General features: G+C 41.2%; 1 protein-coding gene across 1 annotated transcript in view; it reads left to right on the top strand.

Annotated features, from left to right (window-relative positions):
• Positions 1-7,526, top strand: part of LRPPRC (leucine rich pentatricopeptide repeat containing) — a 111,626-nt gene extending 104,100 nt beyond the window's left edge. The window contains exons 35-38 of the mRNA XM_011281043.4: positions 1,141-1,215; positions 3,088-3,172; positions 5,370-5,512; positions 7,367-7,526. Coding sequence (XP_011279345.3) covers positions 1,141-1,215; positions 3,088-3,172; positions 5,370-5,512; positions 7,367-7,423 — 360 coding nt within the window. The 3' untranslated portion in view covers positions 7,424-7,526. The remainder of the gene's footprint in view (positions 1-1,140; positions 1,216-3,087; positions 3,173-5,369; positions 5,513-7,366) is intronic.
• Positions 7,527-15,220: the final 7,694 nt, after the last annotated feature.

Raw genomic sequence — 15,220 nt, 5'->3', positions numbered from 1 at the left:
TCTTGATAGTTCTTCAGAAAGTGGCACTTGCTGTTTTATCTGCCAGCTTGTCCTGAGCCATCACCGCCCTGGCTCTTAGCGTGCACAGCGGCCAGCGGGTGAGGTGGGTGCCTGTGCCCTCGGAGCCGCACTCACACGGCGGCCTCTGCAGGGCTCTTGGTGGCAGCTGTGCGTTGAGACATCGGCCACAGTCTCTTCGTTGTCAACCCCTTCGGCAGACAGACGCTTTGGATGATAAACCCTTCACCTGTCCTTTACCTGCTTGTCAAACAGTAAAAGATTATTCTTGCCGCGGTGAAGAATATTTTATTCACAGATGTCGAAAACATCAGTTTATAATGTAAATGCTCTGTGTGTCCCCAAAAGTTCTTTTTATACTATCCGTTTTAGTATTGACAATGTTTTAAAGCTTTGAAAGAACAGTGTGCTCTTAGAAACTTAAGAGAATGACATCTGTGATGAGTGTAAACTAAAATATTGTCTTGCCATATTTGATTTTACTATAGCATCTAAGATGGGATAGACACTTGATTTCTCTGGTCTGTCATATAAACTTTTTTTTTTTGAGTTTAACTTTTGTCTCTTTCTCAAGCGCTGGCTGTCTGTTGCAATGAAAGCCTTTTATAAAATAGAGAGATTGAAATCAGTCCTTTTGTATGCATAAGTGTAGGTAATTATACTTTAAAGAGAACTTGCTTTGTACATTTTAATTTTTATAAAGAAACGAGCAGTTATCTCCCTGACACCTTATTAAATGTATAATTAACCTTATGATCCCTAGCTCACTTGTGAATGCTTGGCAGAATAATTGGAGAGGAATAGTGCTTCTTTTTTCCCCTCTTTCTTTGCAGTCCTAAACCTTATTCTGTGGTTGTTGAAGCATCGGTTTAATTTTTCCCTTTTCTTTTTAAACAAACTTCATACTCGCGGTGCCAAGGACAGCACTCCACTCACAAAAGCTTGGCATAGCTGGAGTTTGTTTTCTTTTTCTTGCCTTAAAAAAAGTGGTTGACAATTAGGCCTTCCTGTTGGTAATGACACATTACTGTATTATTGTGAACTTTGTTAATTGGAAATATTCACCTTGGTCTCCTTGTTTATCAAAAACCTTCGCTTACTGAATAACGTTTCAATTTTTAGAGATGCGGCGCGATTGCTGAACAAACTGCAATTTTCTTGGTGTTCTGCGTTAGGAGTTCTCGGAAACCAGGAAAGGTACTGTGCGGGATTTGCTGGCCGGTCAGGGAGGCTAGAAGCCAGTCTTGTTCGGGGACCTGAGTTTCACAGAAGAGCTTGTTGGTTCAGTGCCTTACATAAAAACACTACAGAGACCGAAGATTTTGCTTGTCTATACTTGTTCACTTTTTTAGATACTGAGACAGAGTCAGTCCAGGCTCCTTTTGTCCTGGAAATGCAAAACACGTTCATGCAGTGAATCGCCCGTTCATGTAGTTGTGTGTGAAGAGCCTCAAGAAAGGGCCCTTACAGGGGCACCCAGCTGGCTCAGTCGATGGAGCGTGCGAGTCTTGATCTCAGGGTTGTAAGTTTGAGCCCCTCATTATAAGCAGAGATTACTTTAAAAAAAAAAAAAGAAGAAGAAAGACAGGGCCCTAGAAAGGAAGATAAAAATCCTGTTGCTTAGGTCACTTGGTCCATTTAACAGTGGGGAAGCCCTACAGAGGGAGCTGTCCTCCTGCAGAGCATCTCTGTGCTGGTGGCTATGCCAGCCATTTCTCAGGTCCAAGCCGTCAGGTAGATGAGCCACTTGGCTTTAAAACTGTCACGTGCCACAAATTAATGTTCTCAATTTGTGTGGTTACCTCATTCACACTAAAAAGCTACGTGTGTGTATGTGTGTATAAAACAAAGCCAAGTCCTATTTTTGATGTGAAAAAAAATAAAAGTACAGTTCCAAAAAATATTTGTAGGTCTGATTTTACTTCTGAAGCAACATAAACCTCATTGTCAGTTTATTTGGGCACATACAAAGTTTTAAACCAAGTGCCAGTTGTAATGTTTGTTTTATGCAAAACATTTAGGTTTCTAGTCTGAGAGTCTGTCTAGTTCTCCTTAATTTCCCTCATACTAACACACTGGTTTTGGGGTGTTTTTAATTTACCCAGTTGCACTTTTTATCTTTTACTCATATTTATTTACAGCAAACAGCTTTTCAGAAGTACTTATTAGTTGCTCTTTTTCCTTTCAAAGAGACTTTTTTTAAAAATTTGTGGATTAAAAAGTATAAGGAATCTAAAAGGCATTTGTCGCTCTACACACGGGTCTGCGCCCACATGCCAAGTACCTACTGCCTTGCTTGGAAGATGGACAGGAAATGTACAGTAAAACATCTGTTGAGGACGTTCCTCCCAGGAGACTTTAAATTGCAGGAAGTCCTGGAAGGATGCAGGTCCAGATATATAAGTTGAGAAAACATGTAAAAAGTGAATTAGGATTTTTAAAAATTCCAGTTACAGTGTCTGCCTGTCTGACAGTAGAATAATTAAGCCAGGTAGTATATAAAACCCATCCTTGATTTATCCAGCAATATTGGAATGTGTTTGGTTACTCACTAGAGTATGGCAGGTCTGTCTTCACTAGAGGAGCCAAACCCATTGGCGTGTCTAGATACCTCTGAAAGTAACCAAGTAAACATTCCAGGGATATCTGGAAATGCTGTGTTTATATTCAAAGCATGAAAACTCAGAAGGACTGAATTCTTCACATTTTGTTTAAAAATCTTGGCACCTTGAGACATCGTTGATATCTGTTTCTGCTCTTTAGGATTTCCTCATTTCTTGGTAAGGTTACTAGTTGACAAAAGAAGCAGTCTTTATGATATTTTAGAAAACAGTTTATAGAAGTGTAAGTGGAATTGCATTAACTTTTGAAAAATGTTTGTTTGGCTGTCAGTTATCCAATCAACAATAAAATACTAAGATACACTAGAAGGGAAAAAAGTTTATTAAATTGAATAGGCAGTTCAGTTCTAACTGTTGTGAAGATTCTCTGATATAATGTACGTATACCAGTGTTTTATTTCACTCTTCTTTTGAGCTGTGGTAACATTTCCTGTATTTAATTTCCTAGGCATCAACTCTGAAATCTTTGTTAGAATTGATTCCTGAATTAATTGAAAAGGAAGAAGCATACACTTCTATCATGAAAAGCTATGGTAATAAGTTTAATCTGACTATGTTATATTTAAGTCATTTAGATATTTGTAGTGTTGTCAACTAAGTCTTTGGCTCAAAGACAGTAATCCTAAATATCAGGTAATCATGATATAAATAATTGACTTAGCTTCAGAATATGTTTTAAAAGCACATTTAAGAAAAATAGGTAATTATTCGTCTAATTTTAACATTAAAAAGTATCACTGGGCATCTTCAGAGGAGCCCAGCTTTGTTGAATAGGATCCTGGGCTCCTGGCAAGACTTGGAAATCCACTTGAGTGCACACACTGGGAACCAATCCAGTCTCCCCAAGGCCACCTGAAACAAAACATGAGATAGGCACATATTTGAGACTGTCACGTGACTTGCCTTCTTGCCTCTTCAGTACCCTCCCCACCTGCCTACATTTCTGAAATAACAGACCTCTTCATTAAAAGTGGGCCCCAAGATTTTACTTTAAACCACAGTTGAAATTCCACTCTTTTAAGCACTTTGCTCCCTGATTGCCAGCTCATCACACATGAAAGGGAGCCATGCTAAAGTTTCCTCAGTAGTCAAGATAAATGTAAGCATTTCATTTCTAAGTGATGATCACCTATCCACCTGCCACGAACTGATTTGCTCACATGAGGCAAGGGCTAAATAAAGAATTGCTTTGTTGATTTTATTGTTGTCAGGACAACAAACTGCAATCAGAATTAGTCAACTGGTTCTTCGTTTCTCCCCACCTCACAAGGTGACCATGATCTATTTCAAAATAGAGGCAATAATCACAAAATTTCTCAAAGTTCTATTTGGGGAATTGGGAGATGTTAAATAATGACTAAATACCACAAAATAGTGTCAAACAGCATAAAACTGCTACTAACTTTTGTAATCCCACTTGGGAATTGGGACAGGAAAGAGCAGGGAGACCAGGAAGGTAGTGAAAGGCAAGAAGGAAGAGTTTTCTGAATAGCTTCCTGGAAGATGGTAGAGTTTGGGCTGTGCCCTTGACAGTGTCAGGGAAAGGATTTGGTCCCTGAGGGAGGATAACAAAGGATTTATAGATAGGAAATTGACTTCACCCAAACTGCAAAGATCTGTTCAAGCCCAGTGAGAGCTGATGAGTCACCCACACTCACTCCCTTTTCGGAGATCCTGAGATTGATCCCTAGACTTCTGTCCATCCTGCAGGCTTGCCCTGGCTGTGCTGGAGTTGGGATTGGTTATACAGCACTGGTGTAGGGTAGGAGATTGTTAGGTGCTTAAATGTTAAAGAGTTGAGTTACCAACAGTGATTGTTAGCAGAGACCTTGTGATCCCAATAGTAAACCTCAAAGTAAAATTTCTACACATCAGCTACAACTGGAAAGCCAGCTAAACTTAGCTCCTAGGCTACTTCATCATCCATTTAAGTGAAATATTAGTGTAAGTCGTTAATGTTATGTAGATGTATGTAGTTTTTTTTATGTAGATTGATGAACATATTTAGATTATTTTTGTCTTTGTAGCTAACTATATATCCCTCATATTTGCTTAGTTTACAATAGGAGAATGTATTGAAAGTCTTTTTGGTGGTGTTTAGCTGATGATCTTCACCATGATGTAGATCTAGATTTCCACATAATTTACATGACCCTCCCCACAACAATCCTTGAATTGGCTTGATTTCGCAGTGTGGATTAAGGAGTGCCTGGGTGGCTCAGTCGGTTAAGTGTTCGACTTCGGCTTAGAGCGTGATCTTATGGTCCTTGAGTTTAAGCCCCGCGTAGGGCTTTGTGCTAACAAGCTCAGAGCCTGGAGCCTACTTTGGATTCTGTCTCCCTCTCTCTGTGCCCCTCTCCCACTCACACTCTGTCTCTGTCTCTCTCAAAAATAAATAAACGTTAAAAATTTTTTCTTTTTTTAAGTATGGTTTTAAGCAGAAGAGTGTTGAATGGTGTATGTTTGCTTTGGTTTATGGCCACTTTAACTATCCTGGGTCTCTTAATAGCCTTATTTATCATCTTCTCTTTTATACTGAATAATGCTGAATTAGAGGTGTGGGGAAGAGCGAGGAAGGAGCTGGTAGTTTCTGAATGTGGCTTTTTGCTGAAAGTAGTTAACTATTCATTTGCCTTGGGGTAAAGGGATTCGGGAGTCCTTGAACGGCTGTGTTTTGAGAAGAGAGTAGGGTAGGTGGTCTTTATCTATGATTAATATCTTTTTTTTCAGTCTTAGACAAGGATGCTGCGTCTGCTAAAGCACTGTATGAAAATTTGACTGCAAGGAATATAAAATTGAATGATCTGTTTCTAAAGCGTTATGCAGTTTTGCTGAAGAATGCTGGTGAGCCTGTCCCTTTCACCGAACCCCCTGTGAGTATTTCTTAATTAAGGAGAAAAAATACCTCTACAGATTTACGTATGCTTCATATTAATGTGTAAAAAAAAAATAAGTTGAATACTTAATTACATGAGGATTAGATCTTTGTGAAGAACCCTCAGGGGAGAGCTTCAGGAACTGAATAGTCCTGCCGTGAGTTTGGCTGTGGGAGAACATAGCACTCTGGGACTGAGGTTTAAAACACGAGGTCAGTCTCAGACCTTCAACTATAGGTATGGATTTATCAAATGTCCTTGGGGCAGTTCTCTCATCATTTCAACTTGAAATAGGATTTAATGGCCTGTATTTCAATAGCCTAGTATATTGTGTCCCTATTAATTACTTGTTCATTTTAAACAAGTTGGTTTTTATTTCTTCATCTAGGAAGGTTTCTTTTTTTATTGAGGTGTAATTGACGTAACCTTATAATAGTTTCAGAAGTATAACGTAATGATTCGGTATTTTTTTTATAATGATCACAGTAAATCCATTAATATCCACACCACACATAGTTATAAATTTTTTTTTCTTGTGATGAGAATTTTCAAGATCCACTCTCCTAGCTACTTTAAAATATGTGGGGCACCTGTTTGGCCCAGTTGGTAGAGCATCTGACTCTTAACCTCAGAGTTTTGAGTTTATGCCCCATGTTGGACGTGGAGCCTATTTAAAAAAAAAAAGACATGCACTACAATATTCTAGCCCTATACATTACATCCCCATGATTTAATCATTTTATAACCAGAAATATGTACCTTTTGACCCCCTTCACCCACCTGAGGCAACCACAAGTCTGTTCTCTATATCCATGAGCTTGGGCTTTATGTTTTTTGATTTTTGTTTTGTTTTTTATATTCCACATGTAAGTGAGGCTATATACTATCTACCTTTTCTGATTTATTCCGTTTCGCTTAACGTTCTCAAGGGTCCATCCATGTTGTTGCAAATGAGAAGATTTTATTCTTCTTGTGGCTGAATAATAATTCGTTGTATGTGTCATACATATATAATGATACGTACATCACATTTTCTTTATCCATTCATCCGCTCGTGCACACTTAAGTTGTCTCCGTGTCTTGGCTACCGTAAATAATACTGCGGTGAACATGAGGGTGCATGTCTTTTCAAATTGCTGTTTTTGTTTTCTTTTGGTGAATACTCAGTAGTGGACTTACTGGATCATATGGTATTTCCATTTTTAGTTTTTTGAAGAACCCCTCCATACTGCCTTTTCCACTGGCTATACCAGTTTGCATTCTCACCAGCAGTGCACGAGGGTTCCCTTATCTCCACATCCTTGCCATCACTTAACTTCTTGTCTTTCTGATACTAGCCAGGTATTAGGTGCTACCTCATTGTGGTTTTGATTTGCCTTTTTCCTGATGATGAGTGATGTTGAGCACCTTTTCTTGGGTCTGTTGGCCATCTGGAAGTCTTCTTTGGAAAAAATGTCTGTTCAGGTCCTCTGCCCATTTTTAATCGGTTGCCCAGTAAATTTTGTTTTGCTTTGTTCTAATAAGAAATCATACATGCCAAATTCCTTTTTATTGTGTCATTGATTTGCAAGTTAGTACACCATGTTTATTTGAACCCTCCGTACCCAGGTGTAAATACCTATGTGCCCACACAGTGGAGGCTCTTGGTGCTGGCTTTAACTCTGGACTTGGGGCCCTTGAACTGGTGATTTCATGAATAGAAAGGAGTGCGGAGGCTTGAGAAGACAGCAGCTGCCACGGGCCCGGTGGTCTTTGCTATCACTTTGCAGCATTTTATGACTTCTGAGTTTTGTGCCATCAGCTCTTGCTAGAAACTGTACCTGTAACTTCCCTCCCTTTTTGTCTCAACAGGAAAGCTTCGAATTTTATGCAAAGCAGCTAAAGGAATCAAGGGGAAATCCTCTGTGAAATAAGCAGTCACTACTTTATTTTGTGTGTATTTGTGGTTCAGTGTCCAAAATGTTATTTTTTAAATATATTTGAGAGGACAGAATAAATAAATGAAAAGTTACTTTGTGTATTTTTTTTATTCATAAAGTACATGTTCACCTTATTGACAGCAATGGCGTGCACTTAGTCACTAGGCTTTGCTGGGGTTTTGCCTACAACATAAATATACGGAATTTTCTTCATGGTGTCTGACGTTTGAAGCTGTACCTTTTCAAGGTTCTTCTCTCAAACACTCTTGATGTCTCCCCTGCTCTGTTTTGTTCATTATTTTCATAAAATGTTATTCCTTTATTTAAGACTTGCTTGTTAATATTGTTTATGTGAAAATTTTGGAGCTAGACAAAATGATGCTCAGTGCGCCTTCTAAGGCTTTACTATTCTGTGATAGGAAATTCTCTTCATGTGTGAAACCCTGCATAATTTTCCAATTTTGTAAAATGGTGGCACTAGCAGCCATGTTGTAAGTCATCTAGCACTTGTTTTCCAGTGGAAAGCAGAAACTCAGACTGTTGCTTGCTCTTGGTCGGGGTGCTGTTTGCCAACGCCTGGACACTCCCCACTATGCTTTCCCTTCTATCACGAAGAATTCCGAGGGCCTCTGTTCACAGATGCCTCTGAGTCCTAGCCATGACTTTGGTCATGAAGCCGAGCAGCGCATTTCCTCTTGTCTTGGTTTCGGGTGTTTGTCAGCATAGGTACATCCCATACCAGGCTTGTTACTTCATACTCATCCTATGAATATGTGATCTTATATAGGAAGGAGATTGTGGTTTGTATTCAGTTTTGTCAAAGTTATCCCCAAATCGTTTAGCAATTACTGTAAAAGAATGCAGGCTGGGTTGTGAAACAGTTTACCATTACAAAAGTATCTTAATATGTAACAGTGACCTATTTGGGGATTAGGTAGTTAATTATCAAGAAAGCTGAAAATGTTTTATTGGAAGTTTATCCTTGTTTTGGCGTATTGCTTCTCCCATTTGAAATCAGTGGTTCCCACTATCTACACGAGGGGAGACCTTGCCTTGCAGGAAGTAAGCTGGCCTCATGCTGGTTGTGCTGCTAACCTGAGTCTTCATGGAACCAACCATCCTTCATCTAGAGCCTGCAAGTAGCATGAAAGAGGAGGCTGAAGGAGGGAAGCCAAGAAGTAAATGTCATCGTGGCATTGTTTCCTTTGTCTCTGTTTTGTGCAGTTAGACCTAACGCATCAGAGGCCTCAGCCAATGTCGAGTCCTGGCCTAGAGGACTTAATGAAGCTCTCCTTTGTTTGCTCCAGGTGTAGGACCCGTACCTGTTGTGGTTTTGATATTGTCAGATTTGCCAAGAGCCTCACTCCATCAGTGATTCCACTGGCCTTATGTTTTGCAGTTACACTAACCAAAAGTTAGTTGAGCAATATTTTACTGATCTCCATTGAAACAGGTCTCTCAGATGAGGCACGGCCTTGGGGCTTACCCTGGACTTCTCAGTTGCCTGGGCCAGAGACTTGAGAGTACAGAATATAGTCTTACTTGTATGAAGTGACTCTAAGCCAGCCTTGTATATGGACTCTGATAAAATGCAGGGTAGTACAGAGGAAATAGCATTATCTAGCATTCTATTATTATTATCTATTATCTATCATTAGCACTCTGAACAGCACTATAACTGCTTCCCCCTCGAATTTAAATATTTAAAATATAATTGTATATTCCAGGTGGGCTAATAAATGCTTTCTAAATGTCTAATTGCAAAACTGAAACAAATAGAGAGCAGACACAATTCTAGAACTCAATAATGTTTTAGACTAAAATTACAAGGAAACAGTCTAAAAAGTAAACATCATTGTAAACTTTTGGAAAGTACAGTGTTTTATATGTAATTGTATGTTCATGTATTTGAACCTAATATAATTTTATTGTGAAATGCTTTGAATAAATTGTACCCCAAAAACCTGTGAGCTTCCTCATTTTTAATTTTATCAAATTTTTGTATAACCACTTTTATCATTTCAAGGACTTTAGTCTTAAATTTTTTTTTTTAATTTTATGTTTATTTTTGAGAGAGAAACAGAGTGTGAGCAGGGGAGGGACAAAGACAGAGAGGGAGGCACAGAATTTGAAGCAGCCTCCAGGATCTGAGCTGTCAGCGCAGAGCCCGACGCGGGGCCTGAACTCATGAACTGTGAGATCATGACCTGAGCCGAAGCTGGACGTTTACCCGACTGAGCCACCCAGGTGCCCCGTAGTCTTAAATTTTTAAATTAAAAATTGTGTGGTGGCCTCTGTTGCGACCAGAATTTGTTAAATGGTGTATGGTTTGTGTGTGGAGAACCAAATGAAATCATAGCTTCTCTGTTGTAAGGACAAGTGGATATTTAATTTGAGATCTCTGAGGTACAAAGTTGGCAAGAATTAGTAGAGTTGGACGCATGGTAAGTGGACACTGAAAATGAAGGGGGTTTTATCTGCATTGAGTGTCAGCAGCATTCCACGCCGTGCAGGTGACTGGGACCACCACGGATCAGTCCCGGGCACACTTCCCTCCTCCCTACCCTCCTGTTCCTTTCTTGGGCATGCTCATTGTGGCCAGCATTGGGGTCTTCTCTTTGCAGCTTCTTGGCCCTTCTCCCCACCCAGCACATTCGTTGTCTCTCCAGGGCTCCTGTAGCCACTTAAAAGAGCAGGTGTCAGGCAGCTCGTGAATTCCTTGAGGACCAGTTCTCTGTGTCGTGTTTGTGCCCCTGGACCTCACACAGACCTGGCTGCAAGCCCCCATGTACCGTTGTCAGGGCCATGTGTTCTGTGGGGTTAACCATGGGTACCCGCTACTGTGCATCGGACGCTCCTCTTACCTGACCTTCACAATGAGAAAGTTGGGGCTTACAGAAGTTCATGTACCCCCCGGTATCACAGTGCTGTGATATGGCTGGGATTGACTTTCAAAAAAACAAGCAATCCAGTTAAATTTTAAATTCAGTTAAAAATCCCGTTAAAAGTCAAATCAGAATCTCTAAACTGTTAGGGTATTCTGTTTTTTAAAAAGCAAGCTTTCACATTTAACACAAGTGTTCCCAGTCTGGACAGCTTTACATTGTCAAGTTATTTTCTTCCATTTAGTCGGATACTCAGTCTGGCATAATCACCCGAGTTTGTGAATTCCAGTAAATTGTATTGCACACTGTTCTTCCCCACACAATTTATTCCACAAGTCTGCCATGTGTGTACTCTGCATACTTTTTCTCGTGTTTGAGGACAATTTTCATTTAATATTTGTCTTTCTGACAAACCAATATTTGTAGAGTTTCTATAAAATGAAAGCAACATTCCTGAAGTATGGTGGAGCTAATAGCTGCAGGGGGTACAAAATCATGGTAATTTATCGCTTTGCTGTTTCTATTAGAAATGTATCCTGCTTTCAGACCTGCGGACTTTACAAAGCCCACATTATGCAGCCTTAGTACAAATAAAGGAAATGGCTGCATTTGCAAATTCAAAATAGGCACTTATCTTTTTCTTTTTTGCACAAAGAAAAGAAACATCATCTGGTTCAGGCAGAGCAAAAACATTTAACTGACTTCATACTTAACCATCCCTGCACATTAGTTTGGACAATGGCTGGCTGTTGGGATCCATGCTTACAGAGATCTCTTGAAAGTAGTATCTTCACCAACCCTGCCCCAGGCGTACACTTACTGAAATTCTCATTATTTACTTGCTTTTGTCGTTTCCTCCCCTAAACTGAGGTCTCCTGGTGCTTTGCAGAGCCACCAGTTAGAACCAGAACCTGGCACTGACAACCCAGTGAGCATCGTTGAATGACAATGAACAACACAGCACCTGTCCTGCTTTTCAAGTCCTATTCTGAGATGTGTGCCTTGCATGCATTGGTGGGTTTCCTCACACTTCTTCCCAAGAGATCAAAGATGCCATTCAGTAGCTAGGAGCTCGGATATTGGGGGCTGAGGCCCAACAAGTTCTTTAAAACCCATGTGCCCAAATGAAAACACACTCAACTTTATTGCCATGAGGAGGGCTCTCAAATGTGTGATGGTGCAGCTCAGTGTAAGAGTGGAATCAACAAAAAGGGACAGTGGAGCTTTTTGGCGGTTTGGGGAAACAAGGAATTGCTCCAACTTTACAAAATGGCAAGACTATCATACGATAAACGGCACTATTATTACATAGAAAGCTGAGAAGTGTTTTTCTGGTCTTTGAGTTGGTGTGTGCTAAAAAATCTCAACCTGCTGCTTAAAAATTACTGTTTTGTTGGCTGCTGATACCACATGGCTGCTGCTGTTCCCCGGTTGCCAACAGAAATGGGCTGTGCTCCACCTGCCTCTCACCTCCCCTGCCCTAGTGTCTTGGGCAGACACCATGTGATAGGGACCAGGATATTGCTCTATACGCTGGCCATTTTAAAGGAAGAACCTATCCTACTATCAAAAGCAAGTGTCAGGGGTTCCTGGGTGGTTCAGTGGGGTAAGCGTCTGACTTCAGCTCAGGTCCGTTGGGCTCTGTGTTGACAGCTGAGAGTCTGGAGCCTGCTTCCGATTCTGTGTCTCCCTCTCTCTCTGCCCCTCCCCCGGCTCACGCTGTCAAAAATAAACAATCATTAAAAAAAATTGAAAAATAAAACAAGTGACAGATAACTTGAGATTTGAATGACCTAGTTTAGACTATGAAAATAGGGGCCTTTACTTTCAGGCGTGAGCACTGGATGTATTTTCCAAAGAACAGGTCAGTCAGCAAGATGCTTCCTCACTTTCGGCTTCCCAGTCCCTTGCCCTGTTCCTCTGGAGCCTGATGGGTGCTCCAGGCCTATGGCTGGGCCAAGGGAAGCAGGAAATGGCACATGGTGGCTGTGCTGCACCCCTCTGTGAATGACATACTTGAGTCTCAGTAGAACCCCTATGTCTACCAGGTCTGTAGTTAGCGCTTGCATTTGGTGTCCATTTAAATATGCCTGCTGCTACCTGTTTAATCTGGAATCAAAACAAGAAGACAAGTCGGGGGGGGGGGGGAGGGGGGGCGGGGAACACAGCAAATGCAAGATCTCTGTGAACCTGACCCGGGAGATTAGCTTGACCGGGGGGCAAGATTAGGTCTTAAAGCATTTTTGTAAGAACAAGAGCAGGAAAATAAAAATCACATCAGGAAATATTTGAGTCCATATAGGTAATTACTTTCTGCTTAATTAAAATGTCCCTGTCAATAGCATAATTTGAAATTGGAGGGCTTAAAATACAAATTTCAAAACCTTTGCCTTCTGATCAAGAGTGTGCAAAGCTTACAACCTTGGGCAAAATCCAATGCACTGCCTGTTTTTGTACATAATGTTTCACAGCCACACCATCCATGTTTCAGAATTGTCTGCAGTGGCTTTCACGCTGCAACAGAGTTGGGTAGTCGCAACAGATACTCTGGCCCCCAAAGCCTGAAATACTGTCTGACTCTTAACCAGAAGAGTTTGCATCCCCTGCTTTTGATAATTACTCACAAGCCGACCTCTCTCCCTTTCAATGCAGGGAGGGGCTGAGTGGACAGCCTGCATGCCCCAGGGAGCAGTTTTTGTTGTTGTTTTGTTTTGGTTTCAAAAAACAGACCTGTGAAATCAGAATCTCTGGGATTGGGGTCCACAGTGGTATTTGTTAAAGCTGTGGGGTGGAGAACCAGGATGCTGTAACAAAAAAAAAGAAGAAGAAAAGAAAGAAAGAAATGGTGGCTGCTGCAGTCTCTCCAATTTTCCTGCCTCAGCACTTTGCCCCTTTCCCCCACAGCCCTGTGCACCAGAGTCCACTGAATCATTAAAGCCCCTTGTAGACTGAGTGGCCGTAACTCAGATGATGTACTGGCTGCCAGCCCTCACTGCACATTGGAATCACTGTGGAGTTCATTAAAAAGCCCAGTGTCCTCTTACCTCCTCCATTCAGGCCTAAAGCCATTAGGTGACTGTGTATGGGTGTGGGATTGAGAGTGGGGTAGGCTGCAGTAGGGTGAGAATGGCATCTGTGCAGACTAGGGGACAGCTTGGTAACACAGCCCCAGCAGAGTAGGGTGCAGATGGGAGATTGGTTACATACAGGGGATTAACCAAATGAGTGAAAATATGAAGGACAGTGGAAGCCAGGTTTGTCACAATTGGAAAAGGGAGTTACAGGGGCACCTGGGTGGCTTAGTTGGTTAAGTGTCTGACTTCAGCTCAGGTCATGGTCTCATGGTTCGTGACTTTAGCCCCACATTGGATTCTGTGCTGACAGAATAGAGCCTGGAGCCTGCTTCAGATTCTCTCTCTCTCTGCCCCTCCATTGCTTGTGTTCTCTCTCTCTCTCAAACCAAAACAAAACAAAACAAAACAAAACAAAACAAAACAAAACCCAGATACAAATGCAGAAAGGGAGAAAATTAGAATCAACTCTATGGTGTGCTGGTATTTGGGAATTGGATGTATTAATGTGAACTCACATGTACAGGTAGATGTGTTTGTGTGTGTGTACATACACATATATACAGAGTGTACATATATCCACATGTATGCATTCCCTGTTTTGCCTCCTGAGAGGATCTGGGGGCAGTGATGCTGCAATAGCAATGGGCATATTTATCACTCAGATCTTTGCTTCTAAATACCATTTTCCACTAAAAGAACAAAGAATTCTTAGACAAGTGTCTGCATTTCCAAGCACTGGGACTAAGGACTGGGGGGTAGAAAAGAACAAAATGAGCCTGAAACACTTTTTTGTGAAAGAAAATGTTCACACAATGATAGAGACATATCAAAAGGATGCAGAAACCAGCTTGAATGGGCTCCAGGGCCAAAACAGGGACAATTTGAGTGTGAAAATTAATCATGAGACTAAGGGATTATAACCCACTGAATAAAACAGGACACTACAGGTTTATATTGCTATAAATTGAAAAATGGCTAAGTGGAAGGTTTAATGAGAAATAGGCAACTCACATATTTATAAAGCACCTACCTATAGAATGCTTAATTACCAAAGGGGGGATTGGCTGTGGAGAAGGCTGGCAGACACTCCCTTGATCAAGTGACCCAAGTGGACATCTTCGGTATAGGACAAATTGAAATCCTCACCACCGACAGGATGCAATGAGAAGGGTGCATCACTTCTGCAACATCCCTGCCAAAAGAAGTGCCTGTGATATCCCGTTAAATTCATGACCAGAATTTTGTCATGAAAATGTATCAAACTCAAGCTGACGGCTAATTTGCAGAATCTTCAAGTGTCAAGGTCACACAAGTCAAGGAAAGTTAAAGACTGTTCTAAACTAAAGGAGACCAAGGAGAGTTGACGACCAGATCCAATGTATGATTCTGATCTTGATCCTTTTGCTATGAAGGACCTTGTCAGAACAATCAGTGAATCTTGAATGGGGCCTGCCCATTCGACAGTGGCCAGGTATCAACATCATAATGTGCCATGTTATAGTGTGGCAGTGTAAATAATGGCAGCGTAAATACCCTGAGTTTCATGGCTGTACCGTAAAAGGGCAGTGTGCTAGAGCACTGCCTCTCAAACTCGGGTACATAAACCACCTGGGGATTTTCCTAAAATGCAGATTTGGATTCAGTAGGTCTAGGTAGAGTGTGAGTGAGCTTCTGCCTGTCGGAGCAGCTCCGAGGTTAAAACCCATGCTGCCTGTCCAGAGCAGTTAGTAGTAAGGGCCCAAGGAAACCTGGGGTGAACATTTACTATTTGCCTCCCACTCACCTTCCTCCCTTCTTTGGTCCCAGACTCTGGTGTTTCCTTTGGGA

The sequence above is a fragment of the Felis catus genome, chromosome A3, assembly GCF_018350175.1.
Source record: "Felis catus isolate Fca126 chromosome A3, F.catus_Fca126_mat1.0, whole genome shotgun sequence".
In the NCBI taxonomy this organism is placed as follows: Eukaryota; Metazoa; Chordata; class Mammalia; order Carnivora; family Felidae; genus Felis; species Felis catus.
Note: the sequence above shows the minus strand (reverse complement) of the source record. Positions and strands in the feature narration are given on the sequence as shown.